Genomic DNA, 16,340 nt, shown 5'->3' with positions numbered 1-16,340 from the left:
TCCAATTGGAACTGTGAAGCAGGATGAGACTTATGCCTGGTCCACACGTACACCGGTATTTTGAGCTTGGTCTCCTTCCCAGAGGGTCAAATACCATCGCTTTTCATGCCTCTTGGTGCACTGTAAACTGTGGCGACGCTGGGATGAGAATGTGCTGGATCGGCGGATCTAATACTGACGTGAATGAGTTTACATTGAAGTCAGTTAAAAGACCTGTGCGTTTCATACAGACGCTGAAGGCTAGCTTGTGCCTCTGTATGAGGCGCAGAGGGTCACGACAAAGCATCCGTATCTGACACTCTGGGAATGAGGTTGGTATTTTATGAAGCGCAGCTTTTTCTTAGTGTTTTGGCCTTTTGTCCACACACAAACACAGTTTTAGGTCACTGAAAATGCATCTGTTGAAACCTTAAAAGCATCACTGCCATCTTGGAGCTGAAATCTAAGTTAACTCTTCATCTGGGACTCAAACCACTTGCAGTCAAAGCACCACATCCTACATCCAACTCTGAATGATGCAGTATATTTCTGTTCATTTCAATATACACATGCATTGCAAGGGGTGTAAAGATGGAACATGGTTTATTATATGAGCCATTTAACTGCTACGACTGTTTTTTCATCATAATCTTAAAAATAAATAAACGCTTAAATTTGGCCCGATTTCATTACATTTTATTTTCACATGCACACACTGTATATACATATATACAGCAAACAGAAAAATCCAAAAAACTGTTCACTATAGCCTACATAATGAAACAAAAGTCTGCAGCCATGCTCATGCCTCTTGTGCCTCTGTTCTAAATGCTAACGCCACCATGCTAACATGCGGCTGTTCAGCAAGCATTTTCACTACCTTAATTTAGCATGTTAGCATGCTAACATTTGCTACTTAGCACTAAATACGAAGTAGAGCTTATGCTGATGGGAGCATCATTAGTTTTGCAGGTATTTGGCCATAAACCAAAGTGCTGAACTGAACAAATCAAAAGTTTGACTTGAGGATCACAAACGTTATTACAAATCATCATCATTGAAGTCGGTGGGGGAGTCAGAGGTCCCTGGTCCGACACAAGCTGGGGACAATGCAAATTATAAATCCTTTCCAAATGGAGCTCAAGAAGCTAGAAAAAAAAGCATCGGGTCTCAGTGAAATGATATAGCTTTTTCTTGCCTCACAATTTATGTCTCTTAAGACAATAATACTGACACTTTTTCAGTGTAAATTTTCCCCATCACATTCTGTATAATAAATGCCCAATAAAATCCCCCAGAGGAACTGGTGCAAAAACCACAGAAAAGCTAAGAGAGTAACAGAAGCAGGTGTTGATCTACAGTAGCAGGTTTCTGTAGGTTAGAGGTGTGAAATGGGGCTAAAAGAAAAGCTTTTGACTTATGGATCCACACCTTGTCACAGCAGTGTGATCACCAGTGGATTGGATGTCTGTGTGGTCCTTTTCTGCTCATCCCTGCTGGACCTACCACACTCTTACACTCCAGAGGCAAAACCTCTTACAGTTGTTTACAGCCAGCCTTCCACAGTCAGCCTCGCTCATGTACAGTCTGTCGACCTCAACCTACCACACTGTGTGATGGTCAGCCATTCATTGCAAATGCTCATCAAGATTTTCTGTGCACATCCTCCAGGATGTGGTTTCAGAGCAAGCGTACAAATTACAGGGTGTCTATTAGGTGAAATGCAGCATGTGTGTCTGCCGCAACAAGTGGTCATGGGATCTGGGAGCAAAAAATTATTTGTTCCCCCTGATTGTTTTATTTCCCAAGTTTTGCAGCGACCGCTACAAGAAGTACAGTAGGAGAGTCCTGTTTCAGCCACACACTGTCCAAAACAAATACAGCCATAACGTTAGAGTGTACAGCTGCTTGCTAACCTAGCTTAGCAAATACTGGAAACATGAGAAACAGCTATCCACCTACAGTATAAAGCTCACAAATTAACATGATAGGCCTATATTATTGTTTATTTGTGTGCAGGACTATTTGTTATTCAGGCACAGTAACTTCCTGCACTCTGCTGGGTCTCTGTCACCATGACAAATCTCCAACTCAGTTGTACAAACATGCATAAAGGAAACAGGGACATGAACGTCTTCACGCGGCCCCCACGCACATTTGCCTACGTTCATCCTGGAGAGGTGTTTTTCAGACTTTACTCCTCTTCCTTGAATCATTTTCTCTTGTACAACCAAAACATACCATATGCTCATTATTGCCCCCTGTAGTGGGCTGAAAACCCCCAATGTGGCAACGTTTGATGAGATTCAAACTCAATGTCCCAAGAAAAACAAGTCTACAGCATCATTTGTTTCAGGAAATTACCCAAAATTTCAACATTTAAGTGACCAAATCCTTTGGCGGCTGTATTAATTATCATACTAAACCACCGGGAGCAAAGCACAATGTCAGGTGGCATCCAACGTCGGAGGGGAAGGAATGGGACAACAGAATGTTGGACTCTGACAAGGGATTTGCTTCCCCTTTCTCATTGCGAGTTAAAGTTGGTTTCTTTTAATCATAAATATAATTGCTCTCTAACTATAGCCAAATAGTTACTACTGTAACCGTGACAATGAAGGTCTAATAGCAGCAAAGCAGTAATTTTAACACAGTCCAAGCTCTACCCTTCACCCTAACCCTAACCAAGTTGTCTTTGTACCTAACCACCTTTTGAAACTGTGGTACGTGTAAGGGGGGGGGGGGCTTTAGCACCTCACCTGACCTGTGACCCCTCGCTGCATGCCGTCCTCACTCTCTCTCCACACTCCTCTCCTCTAATCAAGGCGAAAGCCAAAACCTTTCCTACCTTTGTTAAAGAGCAGCTGCTTCCCTGAGCAGTTTGCAGGAAAGCACCAAGGAGTGTCTCTCTCACAATGAATCAAACAGTCCAAACAGGGCCTGGGTCCTTCGTGTGTATTTACTTGTCGAAGCACTGCTTGTAAAGATATGTCTTGCTATAAAATACAAGCATTATATTTCTTGTTCAAAATGATCATAGTGTTGCATCCATCTATTGTCTACCTGTGCAAGGCAAAAAAGCTGATTTTAGATGATTCTGCAAAACCCATCAAATTTTGTCCAATACCAACATTTCTTATAGTTTCCCCTTGCAACAATATCTGTGCAAGAATCGTTATGGCAAATAAACTGTGGTTAAATTAAAGTTAGTGTTAGGAAATAAAAGACTTGGCTAAAGCAAGGGAGAGATTGTGGTTAAAGGTAATGAAATGGCCCAAGTCTGTGACAGGATGCAAACTCAGGTCTCCTGCATGACGACCACGACCACGCCGACCTCCATGCCCTCCACTGCAAAACAGCTCTGACTGTTGGCAGTGGGCATGAATCATCTTACAATGGGACCTATCATTTAGGTTATGAGTTTTAAAATGTCCATTTCACCTAACGTTTGTTCCCTGTGGTGAAAAGCTGGATGCAGACACAGGAAGAACATGCAAAGTTCAGCATTACTGGATACGTGCAAATCACAGGAGCTCCTTGCTGTGTGCGCCACCGCTGACCACTGAGCCTCCGAACACCCTGAAAGCGGTCCCGTGTGACTAAAGGGTTGTCGTGGAGACAGTGGTGGTTTCTAGCTGGAGCCCCTCGGCAACCACAAGTTCCTTCCAGTCCCTTGATGTCCTGTTTGTTTTCTCTTCTGTCAGGGCATGGTGTGTCGACTGGTTACTGGCCAGAGGCGGTCAGGAAGGAAGGGACTGACCACAAACTGTCCTGCGGTCAGTCACACAGCCAGTAAAAGCCGCCTGTGTGGGTGTGTACAGAGAATCAGAGCGATATAAGTTGTACTGCAGGATATGTTAACAGTGAAAAGCACAAACTGTGCAAACCATGACACACTCCTCATTTGCTTAGATAGATTTTGAAGTTTTAAATAGTTTTCATGCATTTTTAATGTTTTAGAATTCACCTTTGTGATCATTTGGCTGTAACCAATTTCATACACACAAGGGACAATGTCAGCACAAAGAGTTGTTTTTGGACAATGTCAGCAGTCATAAAAGATATTTTTAGCTTTAATAGTCAGCATCTGTGTGTGTCAGGAGGTGGTGGTGGGGGTGAGAGAAAGAGGGCAAGGGGAGAATGTGTATGTTAAAGGGAAAGATAAAATGATGGTAGAAACAGGCAGACAAAAAGATACAGAAACCTGAAAAAGTTCAGCTGCTTACAGGCCACCAATGAACCAATCGACTGTCTGGTCAGAGCACAGGCCATCACGTCACCCACGCAGCCTTACGCAGCAAGTGAGGGCCAAAGGTAATATTTAGGGACGCATGGGTACACAGCTAAACTCCAAACACGCCTCACTCTGAAACAAAAGTTGGACGCTGGGAAGAAACCAGGGATCTAAATATGTGGACAGAGGTTTTTTCTCTCTCTGCCCAGCAGTGATGTGAGACTATAAATATTAGCCAGTGTCTTCGAAGCCATCACAAGGACTTTACTGGATTTTACTGGACGCTCACATTAGGTTTAAATGAGTGAGACCACCAAACTTTTACATCGAGATTCAGAATCGGTAGAAAGCGGGTTGAAAGACGTCATAATTCTCTCCTCAGTTCATTTTTTCACCATGTTACGCGCAATAAGTAACATTCATGGATGCTCTCTGACGCTGGTGTTTGCTTTCTGGTTCTCCACCATTCTTCTGTTCAGCAATGGACACTCAGAGGCCTCCATATACCACATAGCAGGTAAGAACCGCTTCTGTTTCCCCGTAGAATGATCAGTCAAAATCACATGTGTACGTGCCCCAGCTCAGTCCCGGGGTTATTGCTTTCTGCTCGGGGACAGTCAACACTTGCGTTGTGACTTATGGTACCTCTAGCCATTAAACCGACCCCTACTGGCTGACCGCAGACAATGTCCTCTATAGCGTGACCTTGCGTGCAGCCCCGTGGGTCTCTTCACAGCACATCAGTGTGTTCCTATTGATCCCCATCCCAAGGTGACTGACATACCCCATAAGGATAGCTCCTGCAGCCTGCAGGAGAGGGAGGATAATTCACTGCTGACGCTACATTTAGCCTGACCTCTTGCAGCAGGGCTTTATATATTCTGCCATAAGGCTAGATATTTATAGAATCTAGAAAATAGTTTTGATGTAACCTCCTGAAAAAGATTTTCACCTTGCAGGGTCATGTGTGGAACAGGACAGGAAAAGAAAAGTTAAAAATGTGGACACAAAAGAGATTGTTATGCCATTTCTTCCACAGGCGTCTGTTCATATAATGACAAGTACTACAAACCAGGAGATTCTTTCCGGAGAGGCTGTGACAAGTGCTTCTGTCATGACTTTGGTGCCTACTGCTTCGCGTAAGTAGATTATTCACTTCAGGTCATTTTAATTGATTTCAATTATATAAAGCCTTAGGCTTTTGGGAATTCTGTCATTGTGGCTTGTTCTCATAGTCTAATAATTCTTCTCTTCCATCATGTCTCCTTTCCATCCTTCCAGGCCAATGAAGCCCACCTCCTGGCCCAGGAAGTGTCGGCGGATCAGGACAGGGTGCGGTTACACGGTCGTTTATAAAGAAAACCCACAGGTGGAGTGTCGAGCCTACAGCTGGATAGGATGACATGCTGGACTATTTTAAATATGCAGATAATGCATGATCCACATAGTACATACTATGTATATATAGTTGTCAAAGTTGGGTTCCAGACATCAAAGTTTGAATGAGGACAGGTCAAATCATATTTTGAGCACTTGGGGGCAAAATGACCGGCTGGAAACCCAACATTAACATATAATTGCTTTATAAACTATATATTGTGATCTTGTTAGAAAACTGCAGCCTAATGGAATATCCAGCAGACACAAAGCAACATTTATACAGTATTGTGAGTCGTGAGTCGTGTTTCTGGCAGCTTGACGGAGTCCACTGTATTAGAATGCTCCACAGTGTTCAGCTGCTGGCTGCTCACGTTTACGGCCTGTTGTTTTCTGCTGGGCTGCACGGTGGGTTCACTGAAAACTGCTGCATGCTACATCTGGAAACAGCGTTGATGAGAGCATGGTCTGCAGCCTAGAAAAGCAGAGCAGTGAACAAAAAAGTCCTGTTGAGAAGATGGACACGCCAGATTCGGGTGGTAATTCTCTGTGAGTTTGTTACTGTATGTGATCCCTTTTACATTGCATATAGTCATTTGATCCATTGTTTATGTAAAAATATAGCTTTGTGCAGCTTAAAATGTTTGAAATAAAGTGCAAAATGTTCCCTGTGATAACTGTATAATCTTCACTCAGGGGTTTGGAGAATGGATTTAAATGTAGAGCAGGAGGCTCTATGACAAAACAAAACTGGACATGTATAGAAAAGAAAGAGGCTCTTTAATTTCTAAAAAAGCATTGTGAGACAAAGTACCCTTAATTATAACAATTTGAAGTTCTGATTGAAGGGAGTCTTTCTGTACACATCAAGGGTCCAGTGGGTATTCTGTACTGTACAGATGTTAAAGCACTGTTCGGTAAATTTGAGATTTTTGGGCTAAGTGAATCAGATTTGCTGATTCGTGACTAACTACACATTTCTGCTGCAATTGATCTGCCTTTATTGTTTAGAGCTGGTCATTACACTGTACAAAAAGGAAACGGAAAGACAAGCATCTTTACGGTACAAACAATGTCAAAGATCATGATCACATTTTTCATCATTCTATGATTTGATGGCTAACATTCAGTCTCACTGAATATTAGCAACTTCACACCGGCTAGCAGTGTCAGGCCTGTCAGTTTGGCAACCAAACAGAGTCATTTTCCCTCAAAAGAGCTGCTACTTATAAGATTCAAATGTCTGCCACTCAAAGACTAACTGTAGCTACACTAGAAAAGATCCATGTAAAAAACACCTTAACAGCACTCCAGTGGAGGACATCCGCTAAGAGGAAAGCACATTCCACAGGAATTCACAAATCAAACTGAGCGAAACACAAACTGGCTTCTATATTACCCTTTGGAGTCCTCCAGTATAAAAAAAAAAAAAATCAAGATGCATTTTTCACGTGTCACAGATTGAGTTGGAGGCTGGTACATTGGCCAGGTCGAGCTGCTGATAACATCTGGCTGTGAGGGCAGTCACATGGGAACGAGCCCTGTAGGGTCTTTAGGGAGCTATCATGAGGTCAACCAAGGGTGGCGGAGGCACTGTGCAGCTGTGGCCCTCCTCTCCGGATAATAATCCAACATTGGAAGAAGGAAGTCTGACAATCCAGAGGCATCCTCCAACAGGAGGTGGTATTTCTCCACCAGAACGTCATACAGGCCCCAAAGCCTCAGTGGGCCGACACGGCGCAGGTCACCTGCATGAAAAACATGCAGTATTACACAGGGACGCTCAAATCGATAAAAGTAAAATCATAGTGGCACATGACGTCCAAATGGACTTACTTACCTCTGCGGCTGAAGTATTCTGCAGAGTATTTACCCGACAAGGCAACAGCTGGTGGAATTTTGCCGAGCAGCTCCATGATCTGGGCTATATGGTCTGAGGTGAAGAGACACACAGATTTACTGCTCATTAGCATACGCTGCATCAGGCATTACAATGCAGCCTGTTCTTCTCTGGCCTTTGTCAGTGTCAGCACTGTGCTAAACGTACCTTCCTCCAGAGAGATGGACTCGCCCACTTTGGGCTCAAACAGGGAGTCTCCGGTGACCAACTCAAAGGCCTGAGAGGATGCAGGAGAAAATTAAAGGGTGAGCCCCGTAAACGGCTTTAAAGAGGACCAGTCCCACCCACACTGATTGGTCACTGCGGCACCAACCGCTACAGCCTGTATCATAAAGCTTGGACAACAATCAGATTGCAATCAGAGCTTACAGCATCCTCACAAGAATAAAGAATGTATTACTGTCACACACGCCTTTACACATTCAGACTCACAACATGATAATTCCTGGAGATAAAGGATGCTAAATACACCAAATGACACCACCCACATGCTTTACTATGACTGCTAAAGATAAAAAAAATATTTGATCTAACAGCTGTTCTTTACAGTTATTAAGGATTCTTGTGGGGTTTCTCAAGGCTCTGAATTAGGCTCATTAATGTTGATTTTATACATATATTGCGTTTGTAGGGTCCCAGAAACATTAAAATATGTGTTATTTGCAGACGATACAGATCAGTTTCGTTCTGGGAAGAATTTCTTTTTGATATACTGTGAAAAAATAAGAATTAGAATTTCTAAAGAGTTGTTTGATTTTAACAAAATCAAACATTGTAATAAAATAAGTGGTTGAAATTGAAAGACTGTCTGAAGTCTCATCTTTGTGAAACCAAACCACACCAAAGCAAAAAATCTAAAAATCTATTGCAATACTGTATAAAATTAAGGACTTTTTGGAACAAGCTTCATTATACACTTTGTATTTTCCATACATTGCATACTGTGTGTATGTATGGGGATATAACTGTTACACAGTCAGTGTTGGTTTAAACATTTTGCACAGTGTCAGCATCTTATTGTTTAGTTTTTTCCTCACCATGCAGGCGACACTCCAGATGTCAGCAGGCGGGCCGTACTCAGACCCCAGTAAAACCTCTAGTGAGCGATACTGACGGGTCTGGATCTCCTCACAGAAATGTTTGTACTGGTCCAAGAAAAAGAGGCGGACAGAAAATCGTTATTGTAATCTTTTAGTGTCTTGATTAGGGCACTGAATACCTGTTGAGGTCGTATGTGAACACAAAATCTTCCACCAAAGTTAAAATGGTTTTGGATATTTCACATTAGACATTTCTGTATTCGTGTTTTTGTTTGAGCTTATCTCACTAGTTTGAAGTGAGAAAGCGATGTCACTTGTTTTTGTGCACCAATCAGAGTTGAACTACATGTAAATCAAAATGTGATGACAGTTTGAGGGGCTGTTTGCTAATCTTATCAGGCCCTCTGTCAAATCTGATCAAACCACACCCACAGAGTCCTGGTGAAGCAGATTAGTTGAGGTTTTGACTATTTTTGACTGCAATATCTGATTTTATCTGCAATATCTGCACTCACTTGGGCACAGCGGAAACAAGTTGTGATCATAACCATGACACGAATAATCACCGTTTAAGTTAATATGTTAGCAAACAGCTGCTTATTTAGTCATCCAGCAGTTACAGAGCAATGTTGGGATCATGTGGAGCAGTGTTTCTGGACACTTATGAATTGAAGTCCAATATTCACTTTCTTCCAGCTCAGTTTTTGCTCTCCACTAACTCCTGAGGGAAACATCTGGCTCTTCAGCTGCTACATGCTCCACTATGTTCACCAGCTAGTTTCTAACTGTGTCTGCCTGCTGTTTGGTGCTGAGCAGGTTGTGTACAATAGGTTTTCAATGAAAGCAGCTGCCTGCTGTGGCTGAAAAAGAAAGAACACTATGAGAGACTGATTATAGCCTCTTTATACTCTTCTTGATAAACCTTTTTTAATAACTTTAACATTGATTGTTGCCTGTACTTAAGGTTACTGAGACATGTTTGAAATCATTTCAGGGGCTTTAAGACCATATTGCCAAATTCCAAGATGTACCCTTCTTGTAGGTCTAGAAAAAAAAAAAAAATTAATGCATACACGGCTAGTGTAATAAATCAAACCTAGAGTTGTGTAATGGCTGTAAATTAGTATAGAGTAGCTACTGACCACCCAGCAGGAGCTGCCCAGGTCGGCAATCTTCACTGTAATTCCCTTTAAACTGTATGGGTTCACCTGCTCCTTCTCTGAAAAGAACAAAGATAAATCATGTATTAAAACATCTTACTCATTCCAAGATATAATGAGAAATTCAAATACTGGGTAATTTTGCCCATCTGCAATTTTAGATTAGATGCATTTGCTTGATAAAAGGCCTTAGATGTGTACAGAGCAGAGACTTTGTATATTAAAATACTGACATTAGCACACAAGTTGGCTCCAAGTACATCTGCTTCGTACACTCACACAGGATGAACCCTGTATGTATAAAAAAAATAACTGTGCCTGCGGACTTGGCCTCTTTCCCGGTCAGTACAGAGGAGGAGCTGCTGCCCCCTGCTGGGACTTTGTGGGACTGCTCCTCCAGACACAGCAGGATGTTCTCAGGCTTGATGTCTGTGTGGATGATTTTACACTGACTGTGAAGGTAGTCCAGGCCCTGCAAAACCTAGAGAGAACACAAAACAGGCAAGAACCAGCAGAAATGTAAAAACAAGTTGGACAGAGCCATGCTACATGTTTCCCCTCTCTTCCAGTCTTTATGCTAAGCTAAGCAAGTGCAAACCTGAAAATGGTATCAATCTTCTCATCTAACTCGCGGAAAGAATGTTGAGCGATTCATTAATTTACTCATAGCAGTATTTGCTAAGTTAATGCCACATTACTTCATGAGAGACAACTGTTGCGGGACAACTGGGCTTAGCCTGCATACAAGATTTCTGAACTTCTTCAGTGGTATTTTAAGATATTCATCCCACTTGAGTGACACAGAGATACATCTTTGCGTGATCCTAATGTCTAAAGTCACTGCAGATCTTTACCTGAGTAAGTATTTGTTTGACCCAAGGCCGCGTCAGTCCTGGATTGCCAAAACATAGCTGCCAGCTTCTCAGGTCTGGCCCCAGCAGCTCCAGCACCAGGCACATGTCTAACCACCAGGCATCAAGGACAGTTTTACATGTCTGCAAGCTAGTGGCTAGCAGTATTCACTGCATGATGCAATGCAATACTGTTTCCAGTGAGCCAACACTGGTGATGCTCTCACTGGTGATGGTTACGTCCCTGAAAAAGGTCTTCTATCACAGTTTGCAGAGATTAATCATTAATTAGATATATTCATTTTATCATATGATTTATACACCTGATAGATTCTATATACTGGACTTGATGTTGACTGTCTGATGTGATGGATGCTCTTTTAGACACACACACTTCCACACATGATAACTCTTCAGCCATCGGTGTCAGGTTTAGAACGTGTGCCCAAGAAATGACAGCGTGTAAAAAGGATACGGACCCCGTTGACCCCGGCCAGCTTGAACTCATCGAGCAGCCGAACAATCCTCTGACTGGATGGATGACGGCTTGTGGGACCACTTGCCTGATTAGATGGAGAACAGGAGGGAGAGGGGTGAGAGTAAGAAGGGAAAGAGGCAGACAATGAAGGAGGACAGGGAACGCATTCTGCACTTTAGTTAATAGTATGTTGTTAATAGCAAGTGAGTAGTGGCGGATGGAGAAAGAAATCATTCCTCCTTCAATTCTAAACTGAAATGCAAACAAAAAAATCAGAAACCAGAGATATAATACAGAAAGAATAAGGCATGAAGCAACACAAATAATAGGTCACTCACGCATCGCAGGAGAGCAAGTTCATCCTGTCCTGCCTGGGTGAAGCCAGCTCCGCTCTTCAGCACCTTCACAGCAACACGAAGACCGAGCCTGCTAACACAGACACCAGATCAGAGCTGCTCAATACAGGACACAGTAACACGATTTTTTTTTGCCTTCCATTGCAGGATTGATTATTTTTCCACCCACCACAATCAGCTTACTGATAGATCTAGCTCCTCATGGATATTAGTGATTTTACGTCATCTCTGCCCAAGCTCATTCCTTTCGCAAAAATAAAGTACACAGATTCCATCATTTTGTCATCTAGAAACATCAACCATTATTTACATAGCAGCACTAGTTAGATGTTACATAACATGGGCTTGTTATTATGCATCAAGCTCGTTTTTGAAATTATATTAGTAATAAAATATTTATTACGTGTTTCTTAGCTGTGAAAGGAAAAGTTGGGCTTTTTAATTCATATTTATAAATCAGCTTCCAGACCACCACACCAAAATCAGCACTTTTAGGGATTGTTTGTAAAGCTACCTGAGGTCCAGACACAGCCAGACAGTGGAGAAATAGCCCCAGCCCAGCTTAGAAACCACCTGATATCTTCTGTTGAGGGTGTCACCTATCTGGACAGGGTGGTACCCACCTGAGGGGATATAAACAATGGACAAAACAATCTATTACTTAACTGTTTATATGATATTTATCATTTTAATTTGGCAAGGTGGCTCTCATGGGCTTGATCCATGCAGTTCATGAGTGAAATGTGAAACCTTTTCATCATACAGTGAACATTTTTCATCTGGTGTTTAGAGCTGAGAGAGCGCTGCAATGTGACACTAAAGCTATTTCTGGCATTACAACTTCCTCTAAGCTATAACATTACAGTAATACATCCAAATCTGCCAGCGGGACACTGAGAAATGACAATGCATAAGCTCTGTATCAGTTCTCTTCCAGCCAGCATCACATACAGTTCTTGGGCTTCGTCGGAGATCTTGAAATTGAATCTCTATTTCTATTCAAACTGAACATGACAGAAGCTGCCGTTTGATTTATTACTGTGTCAGGTATCTGTGGTATCACACACACAGTAGCTTATCTGCTTTAAGAGGTTCACGCAGAGACCTGCACAGGTAGCAGGGAGGGAGAGAAGATTAGGGACCAAGGTCAGAGGACTGCAGGTTAAAGTGATGCATAATAGGAGAGGGACAAAGGATGAGTGTGGCCATGAGGGCTTCATGAGAAGCACTGAGAGTGCTTAGAAACTGAAAGTCTAAGTGTTGCCTAAGAAGGGCAGCTCACACTAAAGGATGGGATCTAATTAAATGATTTACACTGTGTCATCAAAAAGTTCACAACACCGTGCGTGTGGGTGAGCAAAACTGAAGAGCAGGAATCACACAAAGTGATCTTCCCCTGCTCAAATTGTTTCATTTGAATAGTTAAAAGGCCTAAAACAGTACAACGTCATAATATGTTACAAGAAAATGGAATTATTAGGGAAAGATCATCTGTGCCCATATTAGTCTATTGCAGATTTATTGTTATCAGTGTAGATGTTGATGAAGTAACAAGAACTTGCTGCACAGAAATGCCAAAGATTTGCTTGACTTTAGAAACAGCAGTGTCACCATTGTACAGTGCGTCCACCAGAGAGCAATGACAAGTTAGCTGGAGTGTAAAGTGTCCCACTCAATACATATCATGGTCACAATTCTTTAATGACCAGTGTTAAAAATGACCATAGCCGTGCTCGCACTGTGGCTCCTGGTATGGCGCTGTTGGTCAGTCCGCCGCTGGCCCGGACTAAATTATCTCAGCAAATACTGAATGGATTGCAGTGGAATTCTGTGCTGACATTGATGTTCTCCAGAGGATGAATCTTGCTGACTTTTTGATCCCCAGACCTTTACTTAAGTGGAACCATGGGGTTGACTTTTTTGGTTTTCAGTAAAATGTCTCAACAAGTATTTGATGGATTGCCATGACACTTTGTACGCACATTCATGTCCCACTCAGGATGAATTGTACTAACTTTGCTGATCCTCTTTTTGTGTAACACCATCATCAGGTCAAAAAATGTGTCCTGTACTGTCCCATTGGCCTCAATTGTACTTTATGTTGTGCACTAAAATATATATACATCATCATCCTCAGTTTGATATCATTGTGAGCAGTGTTCACAGTGATGTTAGCATTTAGCTCAAAACACTGCCACGCCTAAGTACAGTCATCTATCGTTATCACTTAAATACCGGTCAGGCTGTAGTTTTTTGCTTGATTGAGTTGGGATAATAATTTGAAGTGAGTAAGTAACTGAACACATATTTAAGTCAAATATTTGTTTTTGTTGTTCCATGTCACATTTCCTCAACTCAAACTCTAGTCCTGTTTGCTTTTTGTGTCTTGGCCCAGTGACTTCAATGAAGAACTAAATAAATTGAGGCATATGTGGACAGGCCTCTCTTATTTGAAGCAGTATACTGTAGCAACAACAACCTCTCATCATATATACATGGCTGATTCCTGCCCGAGCCTGCTGGTACCACAGAGTCTGCATTGTTGATGAAAGAATCATTTTTACACTAACTTTTATGAGCTACTCCGAGGGCATGGAGAGGCTTAGCATAAACGTGTGGCAGCAGTAAATGCATCTGCAGGTGATGAAGTGAGTCAGGAGACTCTGCCGTACCATAACAGTATTCTCTGGGGTCCTCAGAGTCCTGGTTGTCCTTTGGACCCAGCTGCTCGTGGCATCCCAGGACCTTGTAGTTATTAGAAGATCCAGCTTCACTCCTGCAAACACACACACAGATATGTCACATGAAAGCTTGATTCTCCTGTATTACTGCCTGTGCATTCTCTGCACAAAGTGTGTGCATGTGTGTTTCAGTGTCGAGTTGCTGGGGGCAGCCGGGACAGTTGAACTACTTTTAGAGTTTCCCATAGGCTCATCCTGCCATGGAAACTTGTCCCGCTGCCTGGCTAAGAGTGGACAAGCAGCATCGGAAGTTGCACTATTTCTGACTTAACTGTAAATCATTTTGCAGTGTGTTCATGCAACCTGATAACGTTTCATCCCAGCTGCTCGGGATGTATAAGAGTTTTGGTCACGTCATGTCTGAAAATACTGCTGGAAGGACGCACGGTGGAGTTTGCTGTGAGATTATGGCCCCTTGTTCTTAGCTTTACTGGACATAGGAAAATGTGCAGAGTGTAATATGAAGGCTTGCAAAGATTTGACACTTTGACATCCTACCTGAAACTTCAACCCTACCATTTAAATCAAGCTTAATTTGTGCATCGCTCTGCTAAGATTAACTGCTCCAGACTGCGCCGCTGTGGCCATGAAAAAAAGGTTTATGAGCCAATCTGCTTTTTTGATGATATCAAACAAGAACTCAAGGTTACATGAAAACATTAAAGCAAATGCATCCATGAAAAATGCAAAGTCTTGTCTACAGCAAAGAAAGCCTTTGCTGCATGTTGTGTGTTTCAGGTTTAAAACACAACCTGTCTGCAGTTAAAGTACCCAGTTGCTTGAGCAGATTTTTCCACAGTACCACAGATAAAGGAAACCCCGTACAGTACTTACGTATGATGCTGCTGAGCAGCTATATATGCTGAGCGGGGACTCCTCTGCATGGTGTGGTTCAGCAGATGCAGCCTGCAGACACAGCAGCCAGCGCGGCAATCAAAGGTCTTGACTTAAAAAGTGGTGGATATCTGAAGCCTGCAGGGGTCAGACCTTTGGCATAAAGTAAGGAGAGAGACAGATGGAGTTGTAAATGCAAGTGGAGCTGCAGCACCTTTACTGTTGCACCACTTGAAAACAGATGAGCAGCTGAGAGGTGGTGTTGGGGGGAGGTCCAGTAGATCCCTCAGGAGACTGGGAACGCCAGCAGCAGTAGTCAGCAGAGTCTAAACATGGAAATCCCCAGCAGCCTCACTGCCTGCCAGGCCTTTACCTGCTTCACTGTGCCATTTATATCCTTCACTCACTCCTGGTAGATAGCATAGCTGGACTCTCTCTCTCTCTGTATCTCTGTTCCTCGATTTCTCTTTGTCTGCTACTTTAGGAAAGCCATAAAAGAGAGAGAGGGTGTAAGAGATGAGAGGAGTGGCGTGCGAGGCCAAACACATCGAGGGAGTGACAGCTGCTGATCTCGGGGCATCACCCCACCCCCCGTCTCACGATGCATTTGACCTTTGAGCCACGGGGGTCGCAGATTGCTAAACCTGGCTTCAGAATGGGATCCTCGTCCTCCAGCACGATATAAAGTACCACGATACAGTCATGAGAACGAAGGTCAGCCGAGGTCACATGCCTCAAAAATGGGCATCCGCTCCCGTCTTTTTCCTATCTGTGATACCGCCTGTTAGACACTGGCAGACCCCAGGTGTGAATGTGTGCGTTCACTATAAGTTGAAGGACTTTGCTGCTAAATAATACTGTCCATAAAACTCGAATGAACTTTTAATTAAACTATCAACAAACGGCTCTCTGTGAGAGAACAAACATGTGGTGTAATCTTTCTAAATATACATACAGTCAATGTTTCAACCTTCATCACTCCTCAGTGTGTGTGTGTGTGCCTGATTCTCTGCTTTCTGTTGCCAACACTGTGCTGTTAACACTCCCTCTCCGACATGACACAAGATTTCCTGGCTGATACCGCAGAGCCAAAGGGCTGCTGGGTAATACGGCAGAGAGCACGGAGACAACGAGAACTGGTGGTGCTGAAGGGGGAGAGAGGAGAGATAAGATGTGTGTTGTGTGTGAGGTGTGATGGGACGTAATTGTGCGAACACTTGGCTTTCACCTTTCAGACACTGAGGACCTCACGTGAATACCTGTTCACAGTCAGATGACACCTGACTATACTGTAGAGCACACTATGGCTGGAGTGGCGTGCTTACTGTGGGAACGTTACTGTAAGTGAACACACATTCAAACCGGGGGGACCAACATGGTTAGACCGTGT

At 42.9% G+C, this 16,340-nt stretch overlaps 1 protein-coding gene across 1 annotated transcript; it reads right to left on the bottom strand.

Annotated features, from left to right (window-relative positions):
* Positions 1-7,153: 7,153 nt before the first annotated feature.
* On the bottom strand, positions 7,154-15,000 carry si:ch211-220i18.4 (SRSF protein kinase 3). The gene is made up of 12 exons (XM_041946694.1): positions 14,951-15,000; positions 14,048-14,151; positions 11,890-11,998; positions 11,358-11,445; positions 11,017-11,104; positions 10,545-10,651; positions 10,013-10,171; positions 9,673-9,747; positions 8,528-8,635; positions 7,638-7,707; positions 7,431-7,523; positions 7,154-7,338 (listed from the first exon to the last, which is right to left on the bottom strand). The coding sequence occupies exons 1-12, from the start codon at positions 14,998-15,000 to the stop codon at positions 7,154-7,156; spliced, it is 1,236 nt and encodes a 411-aa protein (XP_041802628.1).
* Between the last annotated feature and the right edge of the window lie 1,340 nt (positions 15,001-16,340).

The sequence above is a fragment of the Chelmon rostratus genome, chromosome 10 (assembly GCF_017976325.1).
Source record: "Chelmon rostratus isolate fCheRos1 chromosome 10, fCheRos1.pri, whole genome shotgun sequence".
NCBI lineage: Eukaryota > Metazoa > Chordata > Actinopteri > Chaetodontiformes > Chaetodontidae > Chelmon > Chelmon rostratus.
This window is presented reverse-complemented; position numbering and strand designations above follow the sequence as displayed.